Source organism: Microcaecilia unicolor, chromosome 1 (genome assembly GCF_901765095.1).
Source record: "Microcaecilia unicolor chromosome 1, aMicUni1.1, whole genome shotgun sequence".
Lineage (NCBI taxonomy): Eukaryota > Metazoa > Chordata > Amphibia > Gymnophiona > Siphonopidae > Microcaecilia > Microcaecilia unicolor.
This window is the reverse complement of record NC_044031.1, coordinates 20,913,636-20,927,693: the sequence shown is the minus strand read 5'-3', so window position 1 is coordinate 20,927,693 and position 14,058 is coordinate 20,913,636. Positions and strand designations below refer to the sequence as shown.

At 49.4% G+C, this 14,058-nt stretch overlaps 1 protein-coding gene across 2 annotated transcripts in view; it reads right to left on the bottom strand.

Moving 5' to 3' along the window:
* Positions 1-14,058, bottom strand: part of LOC115463673 (zinc finger protein 568-like) — an 80,401-nt gene that overhangs the window by 34,010 nt on the left and 32,333 nt on the right. For both annotated transcript variants that reach the window (XM_030194390.1, XM_030194382.1), the window contains exon 2: positions 10,940-11,019. In XM_030194390.1, coding sequence (XP_030050250.1) covers positions 10,940-10,963 — 24 coding nt within the window. In that variant the 5' untranslated portion in view covers positions 10,964-11,019. The remainder of the gene's footprint in view (positions 1-10,939; positions 11,020-14,058) is intronic.

Here is a 14,058-nt window from a genome sequence, read left to right as displayed (position 1 = left end):
AGCCCCCTCCCTACCCATCTTCAAATCCTTGCTCAAAGCCCACCTCTTCAATGTTGCTCTCGGCACCTAACCTTTATACCTTTCAGGAAATCTAGACTGCCCCAATTTGACTGCCCCCACTTGACTGACTATACATTCGTCCATTAGATTGTAAGCTCTTTGAGCAGGGACTGTCCTTCTATGTTAAATTGTACAGCGCTGCGTAACCCTAGTAGCGCTTTAGAAATGTTAAATAGTAGTAGTAGTGGTTGGTATCTGAAGACAGAAAGAGGAGAGTGCTGGAGTCAGTCTTTGGGGGGGGAGGGGAGAGGTAAAGAGAAAGAATGTACAAGACACAGTGTTTATGCGTGTGAGCAAGGCTGGGCCAAGGGTACCTGATGACTTAGGCAAGCATTCTACTGTGCACCGCCTCCCCTGAGATGGCTCAAGGTCTGTAGACCAGCGTCCCCCCTTCCCTAACCCCTCCCACAGTCCAGCACCTTCTTTTCCCTTCCTTAATCCTCCCACAGTTTAGCATTTCTCCATTCCCTTCTTCCCCTCTCTTCTCAGGTGGACAGCATCCCATTTCCCCTCCCTACTTACCCCCTCACCCCCGGTGGTCAGGATACTCCTTACCCTTCTCAACCACCACCCCCCCTCCATTCAATGTCTCCTCTTCCCATCCCATGTCCACTATCCACCATCTCTCCCCTCTGCCCTGTGTTTCAAGTTCTACATTTCAAATGTATTGGTATATACCATCTATGAGAAAACTGTCTAGGCAGTTCACAGAGATAAAATATAAAACATTAAGGAAACAATTAACAATGGCTAATAAAACATAGAGACTATACATCACCATCACTGCTGCTTCCAGATCCCAATCAATACAACCACCCTCCTCCACCCCACATCAACCAGACATATTAGCCAATGAAACAGGGCTAAAGCTCAAGGGCCTTGCTATATACAAATGTTTTAAAATCTTCTTTGAATTTCTAGTAAGAGGTTTCCAATCTCAAATAACCAGAGAGATTTGAGTGGAATCCAACACAACAGTGGGAGGCGGGGCTGGTGGTTGGGAGGCGAGGATAGTGCTGGGCAGACTTATACGGTCTGTGCCAGAGCTGGTGGTGGGAGGTGGAGCTGGTGGTTGGGAGGAGGGATAGTGCTGGGCAGACTTATACGGTCTGTGCCCTGAAAAAGACAGGTACAAATCAAGGTAAGGTATACACAAAAAATGGCAGATGTGAGTTTATCTTGTTGGGCAGACTGGGTGGACCGTGCAGGTCTTTTTCTGCCGTCATCTACTATGTTACTATGTAACAGTTCTGAAAGCAGAAACAGGCAGCGAAAGTGTGAGAATGTCTACATAAGAGTGAAAATGATGTAACATGTGCCTGTTGGTGAGAGTGGGTGTGTGCGAGACAGAAAGAGACATACCAAGTCACATGCATTAGGCATCTGACACACGCATTTGCCCCCTTCTCCAGCTCACACACCAAAGTCTCTTCCCTCCAGTACTGGCTCCCCTTCTCCCCTCCCCCGGTTTGGTATTTCTCATTCATTTTACTCCCCCCTCCCAGTTTGGCATCTCTAACTTGCTCCCCCCACCTCCCTGGGGGTCCTTTAAACATGCCCTTAATCCTCCCTGGCACCAGCAGTTGAGTCTGTGGGAACATCCCTCTGCCGGTCCCGCCCCTCCAGAAACAGGAAGTAGAATCGGATGAGGGGTACCCATAGAGAGATGGCCCCACAGACTGTCCACAGGCAGCCTTTTTTCAGTGCTGTGGCTGCAGCTGCTGCTTTTGCCACCAGTGCCGGTGAGAATTAAGGACAAATTTAAAAGATCTCGGGGAAAGCAAGTCAGAGATGCCAAACTGGGGGGGGGGGGAGGGGGAGTGTTTTGGAACTGGAGGGGGAAGTGAAGTGGGAGAGATGCCATACAGTGAGGAGGGGGGTGAGAGCTAAATGATGAAGGACCTGAGCGGGAAGAGGGAGAGATATGGAAAGGGGGAGGGAAGGAAGTGATGCTGGAACCTGTGGGGGAAGAAGGATGGGGGAAAGATACTGGACCTGAAGGTAGCTAGCAGGGACAGGAGAAAGACGGACATTTGCTGAATTCCTGGGGAAGAGGACATGAGGAAGGGAAGAGACAGGGACAGATGCTGGACATGGGGAGGAACAAGGACACAGAGAGTGATGCAGACAGGTGGTGGTGAAGGGGGTGATAGGGACACAGAGGGATGACGATGGACACAGAAGGGTGATACCGGACTGGGCAAGAATATGGACACAGAGAAGGGGGAGATGGTCAAGGGGGATAGTTGGAGGATAGCAGCAGGGACAGAGGGGAAATACTGGATAGGGTGGATAGTGACACAAAGGGAAGATGGATGGTGGACATGGGGAGAGAAGAAATACCAAATGACCAAAAGGTAAGAGAAGACAGAGGAAAGCAGACACCAGAGATGGAACTAACACAATTAGAAAACTAAGATGACCAGATGACAAAAGTAAAAAAGGGTATTTTACTATTTATTTATTGATTAGAATATGTCAGTTTTTGGATTGTACATCTGCCAGAGCTTGTTTTAGACATGGCTGGGGCCCGTGAAAAAAACCCTCCAGCTTAGTAGTGGTAAATCTCCAGCTTTGGGATAAAAACATAGAAACATGACGGCAGATAAAAGCCATATGACCCATCCAGTCTGCCCATCCTCTGTAACCAGTGGTGTGCTGGTAAATGTTTAACAACAGGCTCTCTCGCCGGTTCCCCTCTGCGCCCCCCCCCCCCCAAATTGCAGAGCTGGCTATAGCCGGAGAGAGAGCCTGGGGGGGGGGGGCAATACATTACTCCAGGGGAAAAAAATTTAATGATCCCAGGTTCCAATCTAATTCATGGCGACGAAACAGTGTGACAAGGCGGTGGCCGTAGCTAGAAGGTTGTTAGGCTGTATAGAGAGAGGTGTGACCAGCAGAAGAAAGGGGGTGTTGATGCCCCTGTATAAGTCGTTGGTGAGGCCCCACCTGGAGTATTGTGTTCAGTTTTGGAGGCCGTATCTTGTTAAGGATGTAAAAAGAATTGAAGCGGTGCAAAGAAAAGCTACGAGAATGGTATGGGATTTGCGTTACAAGACGTATGAGGAGAGACTTGCTGAACTAAACATGTATACTCTGGAGGAAAGGAGAAACAGGAGTGATATGATACAGACGTTCAAATATTTGAAAGGTATTAATCCGCAAACAAACCTTTTCCGGAGATGGGAAGATGGTAGAACGAGAGGACATGAAATGAGATTGAAGGGGGGCAGACTCAAGAAAAATGTCAGGAAGTATTTTTTCACGGAGAGAGTAGTGGATGCTTGGAATGCCCTCCCGCGGGAGGTGGTGGAAATGAAAACGGTAACGGAATTCAAACATGCGTGGGATAAGCATAAAGGAATCCTGTGCCGAAGGAATGGATCCTCAGGAGCTTAGTCAAGATCGGGAGGCGGGGCTGGTGGTTGGGAGGAGGGGATAGTGCTAGGCAGACTTATACGGTCTGTGCCAGAGCCGGTGGTGGGCAGCGGAACTGGTGGTTGGGAGGCAGGGATAGTGCTGGACAGACTTGCACGGTCTGTGCCAGAGCCGGTGGTTGGGAGGCAGGGCTGGTGGTTGGGAGGTGAGGATAGTGCTGGGCAGACTTATACGGTCTGTGCCAGAGCCAGTGGTTGGGAGGCGGGGATAGTGCTGGGCAGACTTATACGGTCTGTGCCAGAGCCAGTGGTTGGGAGGCGGGGATAGTGCTGGGCAGACTTATACGGTCTGTGCCCTGAAGAGCACAGGTACAAATCAAAGTAGGGTATACACAAAAAGCAGCAAGGTGAAATTAGATCTTACCTGCTAATTTTCTTTCCTCTAGACCCTCCAGACCGGTCAAGACGCGTGGGTTATGTCCTCCTACCAGCAGAGGGAGACTGAGAAAACACTAAGCTTTTGAAGCCTGTATATATAACCTGTGCAGAACCTCCACTAGCCAGTATAACCCTGACAAAGCAGAGAAACAAAAAACACTAACAACAACTAGCAACCCTGTACGTGGTCACAGTAAACTGCAAAAACAAGAAACATCTTCCGCTTGCTCTTACGGAAACATGTTCCTTTGCCTTTGATAAAACAGTTGGGCTTCTACAGGTGGACTATCAAAGAAGAGCCCCACCTGTCCCGGACTCCTATCACAAAACAGAAATAAACAGTCTGCAATTAGAGAAACAACAATTTACAGCAGCCAAGAATTATCCAACAAATACACCTCCTGGCCTCCAATACAGACAGGGCGGGCTCTTGACCGGTCTGGAGGGTCTAGAGGAAAGAAAATTAGCAGGTAAGATCTAATTTCACCTTCCTCAGCGACCCTCCAGACCGGTCAAGACGCGTGGGACGTACCAGAGCAGTAACTAAGTTATGGGAGGGACCTACTAAGGCCAGAGGTCAAAACTGCTGCCCCAAAGCGCACCTCGTCCTTTGCGTGCACAGGAATCCTATAATGCTTCACAAAGGAATGCAACGAAAACCAAACCGCAGCCCGACAAATATCTAACAGAGAAATCATACTATTCTCCGCCCACGAGGCTGCCATTCCCCTAGTGGAATGAGCAGACCAGCCCCTAGGCACCACAGGACCCTTCACCAAGTAAGCAGATGCAACCGCCTCCTTCAACCACCGTGCTATGGTCACCTTAGGAGCCGCTGCACCCTTCTTTGGGCCACCATGAAGAACGAACAAACGGTCAGAGGCTCTGAAGTCCTGAGTTCCAGAGAGATAACAACTCAAAACTCTCCTGACATCCAGCTTGGCAATACCACGCTGCTCCGAATCTCCAGCCATATCACCCAACACTGGCAGAGAGATGACCTGATTAACATGGAACTCGGAAACCACCTTGGGCAAAAAAGGAAAGCACCGTCCGCAACGAAACCTTTCCCTCAGAAAGGACAAAAATGGTTCCCTAAAAGACAAAGCCTGAAGCTCTGAAACACTCCGTGCTGAAGTAATCGCCACCAACAAGACCGCCTTTAAAGATAAATCCTTACAAGATGCCGATACCAGAGGCACAAACGGAGGCCTGATCAAAGCATCCAAAACTAGCTTCAAATCCCACGGAGGCACCATCCGTCACTGAGGCGGACGCAGCAACTTAACACCCTTCAAAAAACGCACTACCTCAGGCACAGACGCGAAGGACTTTCACTGAAGCTTCCCACGAAAACATGACAAAGCTGCCACCTGAACCTTCAGTGTAGACAAGGCCAGACCTCTATCAACACCATCGTGCAAAAATTCCAAAACTTCCGCCACCGAAGAGTGAAACGGCCGAACTCGATGGTCTTCACACCAGTGCTCAAAGATTCTCCAAACCCGGACATACACCAAGGAAGTGGATCGTCTACGGCAACTCAACATCGTAGCAAAGCCACTGGACGAAAGCCCCTTCTTCTTCAACTTGTGCCGCTCAAGAGCCAAACCATAAGCGAAAACCGAGCCGGATCCGGCATGATTATCGGGCCTTGACACAGAACTGATCCCAACAAAGGCAGGGCCGCCGCCCCTGCCAACCGCACCAGGTCTCCATACCATGGTCGACGCTGCCAATCCGAAGCTACCAGAATCACCCGACCGGAGTGATGTTCGATGCGCTATATTACTCGACCGACTAACAGCCACAGAGGAAACACATACAGTCACTCCCGAAGCCAAGGCAACAGAAGAGTGTCGATTTCCTCCGCTCAAGGGTCTCTTCAGCGACTGAAAAAAAAAAAAAAAATCTCTGAACTTGCGCATAGCGAGCCGTTGCGCTAAGATCACCGAAAGTCCCCAGACCGACACAACTCACTGGAACACTGACCGAAGAAAAGACCACTCTCTGGGATCTAGAGTGTGCCTGCTGAGATAATCTGCATCTATGTGACCTACCCCGGCCACATGCGCTGCCAAGAGAGCCTGAAGATGAGTTCAACTGCGCCGCCAAGGCTCTTTGTTCCCCCCTTGACGGTTGACATATGCTACTGCCATGGCATTGTCACAGAGCACTCGGACTGCCTTGTGGCGAACCACCGACGTCAAGGCCTGGCGCGCCACCCGAATGGCCCGAGTTTCCAGCCGGTTGATGGACCACTCTGCTTCTGCCCGAGACCACCGGCCTTGAGCTACCTGACTGAGACAATGTGCCCCCCAACCTTGCAGACTGGCATCCGTGACCATTACCAGCCCCCGTGGGGACTCCAACGGCATTCCTTTCCCAAATTGCGCGGACTGAGCCACCAGCGGAGACTGAGACGAGGGGCCACCGACAGCGGACAACACATTTCCAAGTCCTGCGACAGAGGGGACCAACGACTGAGCAGAGCTGACTGTACCTGACGCATGTGCGCCCTGGCCCACGGAACTACCTCTATGGTCGCCGCCATCAGGCCCATGACCTGACGATAAGTACGGGCCGTCGGCGCCTTCTCTGCAAGGAACCGACGAATCGGACCCTGTAACTTGGAACCAAAAGGCTGCACAAAGGAAAGTGAAGATAAGCTTCCGTCAAATCCAGGGAAGTGAGAAACTCTCCTTTCCTGACCGCACCAGTGACCGACTGCAACGTCTCCATCCGGAAAGAGGGCACCTTGAGTGCCGCATTGACCCTTTTGAGATCTAAAATGGGACGAAAAGTGTCCTCTTTCTTGTGGACCACAAAATAGATCAAATAGCACCCTGAGCGTTGCTGATCTGAAGGAACAGGAACCACGGCTCCCAACGCGAGCAGCCACCGCAGAGTGTCCCTCACTGCTGCCCTCTTGCTCCAAGACCGACAGAGGGATTCCAGAAACACTTCGGGAGAACAGCTTTCGAATTCCAGCGCACATCCGCCTCGAAACACCTTGAGAACCCACTGATCTGACCTGATTTGGGCCCAACTCTGGTAAAACAGACTCAGCCGAGCCCCAACATGCACCAGAGCCTGAGCCCGCACACCTTCATTGGGAATTGTGGCCTGAATACTAACCTCCCGTGGAAAAGCCACGCCCTCCGCGACGACTCTCACGAAAGAACTGTGTGCGCTGGAAAAACCGACCCCTAGAGGTCCTACTACTATTAAACATTTCTATAGCACTACTAGACTTATGCAGCGCTGTACAAATTAACATGAAAAGACAGTCCCTGCTCAACAGAGCTTACAATCTAAATTGGACAAACAGACAGCTAGGGGTAGGTCCCACTCGATCTGCCCGGCCTATACCGCTGAGCCTCCCTAAACCGTCCCAGAGAGGAACTAGTTCTGGCCCCTGCCTTGAACCGAAAATCTGGAAGCCATAGAACCTTGGTATCACTAAGACCTCACACTAACTTGTCCAAATCTTCTCCAAAGAGCATAGCTCCCTTAAGTGGCAGAGACCTACAACCATAGCCATATTTTTTGTCTGAAGTAGGCAACAAATCATAAAAGCCTCAGACAAAAAGGATGAACCCATGTCCAAGTCGGCTAACTCCTGACCCCCAGAAGAACCAACATCTACCGAATCATCCAGGAGCTTCTCGGCCCAACGAAAACATGCCCGAGCTACCAGACCCCCACAAACCGAGGCCTGCAGGGCTAGAGCCGACAAAACAAAACTACGCTTGAGAAAAGATCCCAACTTCCTATCCTGAGGATCACGGAGGGCCGTTCCTCCATCAACCGGGATAGCCGTAGCTATAATTACTGCCGTCACTACTGCATCTACCGTGGGAGCCTTAAAGGAATCCCTATCGTCCTGAGGGAGGGGATAAAGCCTCGCCATTGCCTTTGCCACCTTACACGGCAAATCCCATTCCTGACAAATCATCTCCCGGAGATCCTTGTTCATAGGGAAGGATCACGCCTGACGCTGAATGCCCTTCACCAACGGATCCTGGACAGTTTCCCCCAAAGCCACCTCAGGACCAAACTGAAGGGTGGACGACACCTGATCTATGAGTTCTGACAGCTCATCTCTATGGAAAATCCGCACTACTGAAGGATCCTCTCCAGGAATCCAACAATCCTGCTCCTGAGAGCCGTCAATTCCATCTGACTCCCCCAGATCACTAAGCGCAGCTTCTGCAGCTACAGGAGAAAAACATTGCCTGTCCTCTGACCACTCTAACCGTGGTCTCTCAGCCAAGACGGAAATAGCCCCCTCTTCCAATTGGGGGGGGGGAGGGGGGGGGTCCCGATCTCCAGGCCTGATACCGCGTCTAGACAAAATCTGGAGGAAAGCCCACCATTCCTGGACCGTCATTAGGCCCTTTTGTGCCAAAAACGGAGGCCGCAGGCCCAAAACCAGCCGGCTCCACGGGCCGCGTCAGACTCAAGATGGCGGCTGTTCCCGCCGAAACTGTTCCCGCTGACAGCGGCCCTGCCTACGCTCCCGCTGACCCGGAGACTCCCGACACCATCGATCCCTCCGCGGTCAAGTCGGGGGGTGCCGCAGCCACCTTTATAGGTGCACCGCAAAGCTACACTGAGCGCCTGGCGCCTCTACCCCTCGCCACGAGCACGCGCGACATCGGAGGAGCTGGGCCGCCATAAACCACGAGGGAAGGGAAAAGCTGTTCCGCAAACGCGCCAAACCAAAAACTCACTCACACTGCAAAAGCACTGGAGAAAGCGCTGCTCTCTCGTTCCAGCAAGGAATCAAAACCCCCGTTCGGTCCGCTGAAAATAAAGAAATAAATGCCCTTAAAGGCACAGTACTCCAACTCTGGCAGCTGGAAATTGTAAGGCACTCAAGGCTACAATACTGAAAAAGCAGCCGAGGCACAAAGCTGCCAAGCAAAACGAAATAGAATAACTGACCTTAAAGGCACAGTACTCTAATTCTGGTATCTAGAAATTGTAAGGCACTCAAGGCTACAATACTGAGAAAGCAGCCGAGGCACAAAGCTGGCAAGCAAAATGAAATAGAATAACTGACCTTAAAGGCACAGTACTCTAATTCTGGCATCTGGAAATTGTAAGGCACTCAAGGCTACAATACTGAGAAAGCAGCCGAGGCACAAAGCTGCCAAGCAAACAGAAATAGAGAGCAGCACAGGGGGAGGGACCCAAACATAGGTGTAACACCCCAGGGGGAAAAACTGGGCCCCACCAGACCCAGGGCCCCAAAGCACTTTTTTTTTTTTTTTTTTTTTTACACACACGTACAGGGTACTGCAACAGAATAAAGTTTGGAAGGAAAAAATCCTACGACCCAATGACAAACTACCTCACCAGATTATTGGAGACTGCACAGGCTGTCAACTGCTACCTCTGCTGAGACTGAGAAAATACTGGCTAGTGGAGGTTCTGCACAGGTTATATATACAGGCTTCAAAAGCTTAGTGTTTTCTCAGTCTCCCTCTGCTGGTAGGAGGACATAACCCACGCTTCTTGACCGGTCTGGAGGGTCGCTGAGGAAATATGAGTTATCTTGTTGGGCAGACTGGATGGACCGTGCAGGTCTTCTTCTGCCGTCATCTACTATGTTTAATGTGCGATAAAATGCCATAAATAAGTAAATAAATATAAACTTTTAATGTTGAGCACCTGATTCTCAAAGTGAACATATTCCAAACACTATAATGAAAATAAAATGATCTTTTCTACCTTTGTTGCCTGGTGACTTTGTTTTTCTGATCATGCTGGCCCAGTATCCGATTCTGCTGCTATCTGTCCTCTTAACTCCGTTTCCAGGGCTTCCTTTCCATTTATTTCTTTCCTTTCCTCCTTTCTCTTCTTCATTTCTGGTCCTCAGCTTCTCCCTATTTTCTTCATCCATGTGTAGTTTTTCTCCTCTCTTCCTTTTCCCTCATCTCATCTCATTCCTCACTCTTCCCTCTCCTCCATCCATGTCCAGCATTTCTTCTCTCTCCCCTTCTCTCCCTTGCCCTCCATCCACCCATACCCAGCGACCCTTCTCTCCCCTGCCCTGCATGCATCCATACCCAGTGACCCTCCTTTCCCCTGCCCTCCATCCACCCATGTCCAGCAGTGACCCTCTTCTCCCCTGCATGCACCCATACCCAGCGACCCTTCTCTCCCTTCCATCCACAAATGCCCAGCGACTCCCTTCTCTCCCCTACCACCCCCTCCCGAGTTGTTCGGTGAATTCTCCTCCCTCCCTCCTCCCTCCGGATCCGGTCCCTCAAGTCACCGACCTGACTCTTCTAATTCTTCGGTGCAGGCAGTCTTGCCTGCCTGCTGCCAGCGCTGACTCTCCCCTGCAGGTTCCCGCTTCAAAATGGCCGTCGAGACTTACAAGGGCGGCCTCCAAGACTTCAGCAGAAGTCTTGCAAGGCCGCCTCTGGAAGTCTCGACGGCCATTTTAAAGCGCGAACCGGCAGCGCCAGCAGGGGAGAGTCAGCGCTAGCAGCGGGCAGGTAAGTGCCTGCACCGAAGAATTAGAAGAGTCAGGTTGGTGACGTGAGGGACCGGATCGGGAGGGAGGGAGGAGAGCCGGCTCGCACTAAGGAACAAACGTCTCGCAAGTCGGTACAAAATTTAACTGGCTCTTGCGAGCCGGTGCGAGCTGGCTCCAGCACATCACTGTCTGTAACCCCTAATTCTTCCTGTTCCTAAGCGATCCCACATGTTTATCCCATGCCTTTTTAAATTCTGAAACAGTCCTCGACTCCACCGGGAGGCCATTCCACGCCTCCACCACCCTTTCAGTGAAATAATACTTCCTTAGGTTACTCCTAAGCCTATTCCCTCTTAACTTTGTCATATGCCCCCTCATTCCAGAGCTCTCCTTCATTTGAAAAAGGCTCTCTTCCTGTACATAAATGCCCTTGAGATATTTAAACGTTTCTATCATGTCTCCTCTCTCCCAGCGTATACATGTTGAGGTTTATAAGCCTTTCCCTATAATTTTTGCCACTCTTGGCATCTCTGCAGAAAGTGGTACATATAGAGGGAAAATAATTTCTTACCTGATCAGAAACTAAGGTAGACATTTCTCTCTGAATTCTTCAGCTGCTGGAGTGGATTCACACCTGGGATTTCTTTGTTCCTGGAAAGATGAATAAGAGGAGACTAGGGTAATTCCTAAGAGTCACATGTAAAGCCCCTCCTCTCTCCCCTTCTGCAGAACTAGGCCTGGGGCTTGCAAGAAATAATTGCCAGTCCAGGGAGAAAAGGTTTCTGCTTTTCTTCTGACTCTTTTCTGCTCTTTACAGTGCTGCAGACACTACAGGAAGAGAAAATATCTCAGAATGCTCAAAGCTCCTGAGCTGCGGACATGTAGTGTGGATCCCTCCTTAAGGTGGATCAGTAGAGAGAGCAGAGAACTGAAGGATGTTCCAGGAACAGCAAACAAATCAGGTCACTGGTTTAGAAAACAGGAAACGAGACAACATACCTGCAAATTTCAAGTACAGACCGAAGCGGGAATAATGAATAAGTAATGATAAAAGAATCAAAATCTATGCTAGACTGAAGGAATTTCATACTGACACAGGGGCTTGGCCAGACCTGACCCTTTTTTTTTTTGGGGGGGGGCAGACTTAACATGGGGGGGGGGCATTAGGCATATAGGCGTGAGTAGTGGTTGGTATACTTGGAGTGGAGGAGTGGCCTAGTGGTTAGTGCAGTGGACTTTGATCCTGGGGAACTGAGTTCAATTCCCACTGCAGCTCCTTGTGACTCTGGGCAAGTCACTTAACCCTCCATTGCCTCTGGTACAAAATAAGTACCTGAATATATGTAAACTGCTTTGAATGTAGTTGCAAAAACCTCAGAAAGGCAGTATATCAAGTCCCAGTTCCCTTTCCCTATTTGACATTCAACATGGAATGTTGCTACTATTTGAGATTCTACATGGAATGTTGCTATTCCACTAGCAACATTCCATGTAGAAGCCTGCCCTTGCAGATCAGCAATGCGACCGCGCAGGCTTCTGCTTCTGTGAGTGACGTCCTGCACGTGTCAGACTCACAGAAACAGAAGCCTGCGCGGCTGCATTGCTGATCTGCAAGGGCAGGCTTCTACATAGAACGTTTCTAGTGGAGGAGTAGCCTAGTGGTTAGTGCAGTGGACTTTGATCCTGGGGAACTGAGTTCAATTCCCGCTGTAAGTCCTTGTAACTCTGGGCAAGTCACTTAACCCTCCATTGCCCCTGGTACAAAATAAGTACCTGAATATATGTAAACTGCTTTGAATGTAGTTGCAAAAACCTCAGAAAGGCAGTATATCAAGTTCCCTTTCCCTATTTGAGATTCTACATGGAATGCTGAGATTCTGTTGCTACTATTTGAGATTCTCCATGGAATGTTTCTAGTGGAGGAGTAGCCTAGTGGTTAGTGCAGCGGACTGTGATGCTGGGGAACCAAGTTCAATTCCCACTTCAGCTCCTTGTGACTCTGGGCAAGTCACTTAACCCTCCATTGCCCCTGGTACAAATAAGTACCTGAAAACCCTGGAAGCACTGACATTATTAAATGAAGTTGAATTATCACAAACCTTAAACTTTACCATTATAGTAGACATGAGTCTGGTCAACCTCTCAACACACATCACAGTACTCTGGGAAATACTTATTGCAGTGGCACATATCTCTCAACTTTATAAGAAATATAAAATACTGTATTAAGTTGTATTAATAAAACTAGTAAAAAAGGCCCGTTTCTTAACGTAATGAAACGGGCGCTAGCAATGTAATGGGTTCCTGCTATTAATGTTTCCACGGTTGTATTCTGAATATAATTGTTGTTTACATGTGGAAGATTTCTTTATATACAATATTTTTTTTGTAAACTGTGTTACAATGTGGTAAAAGTTTTCCTTGTTCAGGCCCTTCAATCAGTTTAGCAATCACATCAGAAGAGCTCCTTACTCGTGAGAATGCAACATACAGTTGCCCATGTGAGAGACTGAGAGTGACAGTGTGTTTTACAGACACTGTAAGAAAGAGATACACAGAGTGATTGTGTGTGTGTGTGAGTGACAACGTGATTAAATGTTTGTCTTCCTTTCCGTTCTGTGCACTTGCCTCCACTGATGTTTGTTAGAGATTCAATCCACTCCACTTCCCTCCTCCAAGTTCCGTTCTGTCTGATTGGTTCTTCGTTCCTGTGACGTCGCGTTTGTTTGCTTGGCAACTATGCAGCATTCCGTTTCCTCGACGTGAGGGAGGGGACAGTGAGAGCCAATGAAACGCTGAACTACAGACTTACGAACCCTACACTGCCACAGTGCCACAGAGTCAGCTTCAGAATGTTGGAGGTGCTTTTTATTATATAGGACTAGTAAAACATGCCTGTTTCTGGAGGAAATGAAACGGGCGCTAGCAAGGTTTTCCTCCCGAACCCCCCCCCCCACCCACCCCTTCGGCGTTGTGAAGCCACTGACCGCCATTGCTCCGCACCTCGTCAACGTACACCACCTTCATCCACTGATGCCATTGCGCCGCCCTCGATCTTTGATGCCATTGCTCCGCCCTCGACGTCATCACGTTTGACGCGAGGGCAGGGCCCAGACACAGTGATTTTGGTGGCTTCACCACCATAAACCCTTCGAACCCGAAGGAAGTGCCCGCAGGAAGTGACACTGACGTCAGTGTCCTCAGAACATTGAGGGTGAGTTTTATTATATAGGATAAGCCCTCTTGTCCCTTCCTCTGGTTCTACTGCTTTCTCTCCTTTCTGAAGCTGACATGAACCAGTTCAAGTCCCTGGAGTTGCTGACAGTGTTTCTTTCACCCCCTTCTCCTTACGAAGGAGCAGCCAGATAAAGGATTGTCTGCAGCACCAATTCTGAACACACAAGTATCAGTAACTGTACCTTTAAAAAGGCAGCAGTGAATATACAGAACCGCAATATGTAAACCGCTTTGAATGTAGTTGCAAAAACCTCAGAAAGGCGGTATATCAAGTCCCATTTCCCTTCCCTTCCTATTGGAAAAGCCATAAAAGTCAGACTCCTATGGATCCACGCACAAATTACATGCCAGCAGAATCTCTCACCTTGGTCACTCACAGAACACAGACCAATCCTTAGCAATTAAAGAATAAGGGACCAAAATTAGAAATGGAAACACTGAGAAACCACAATC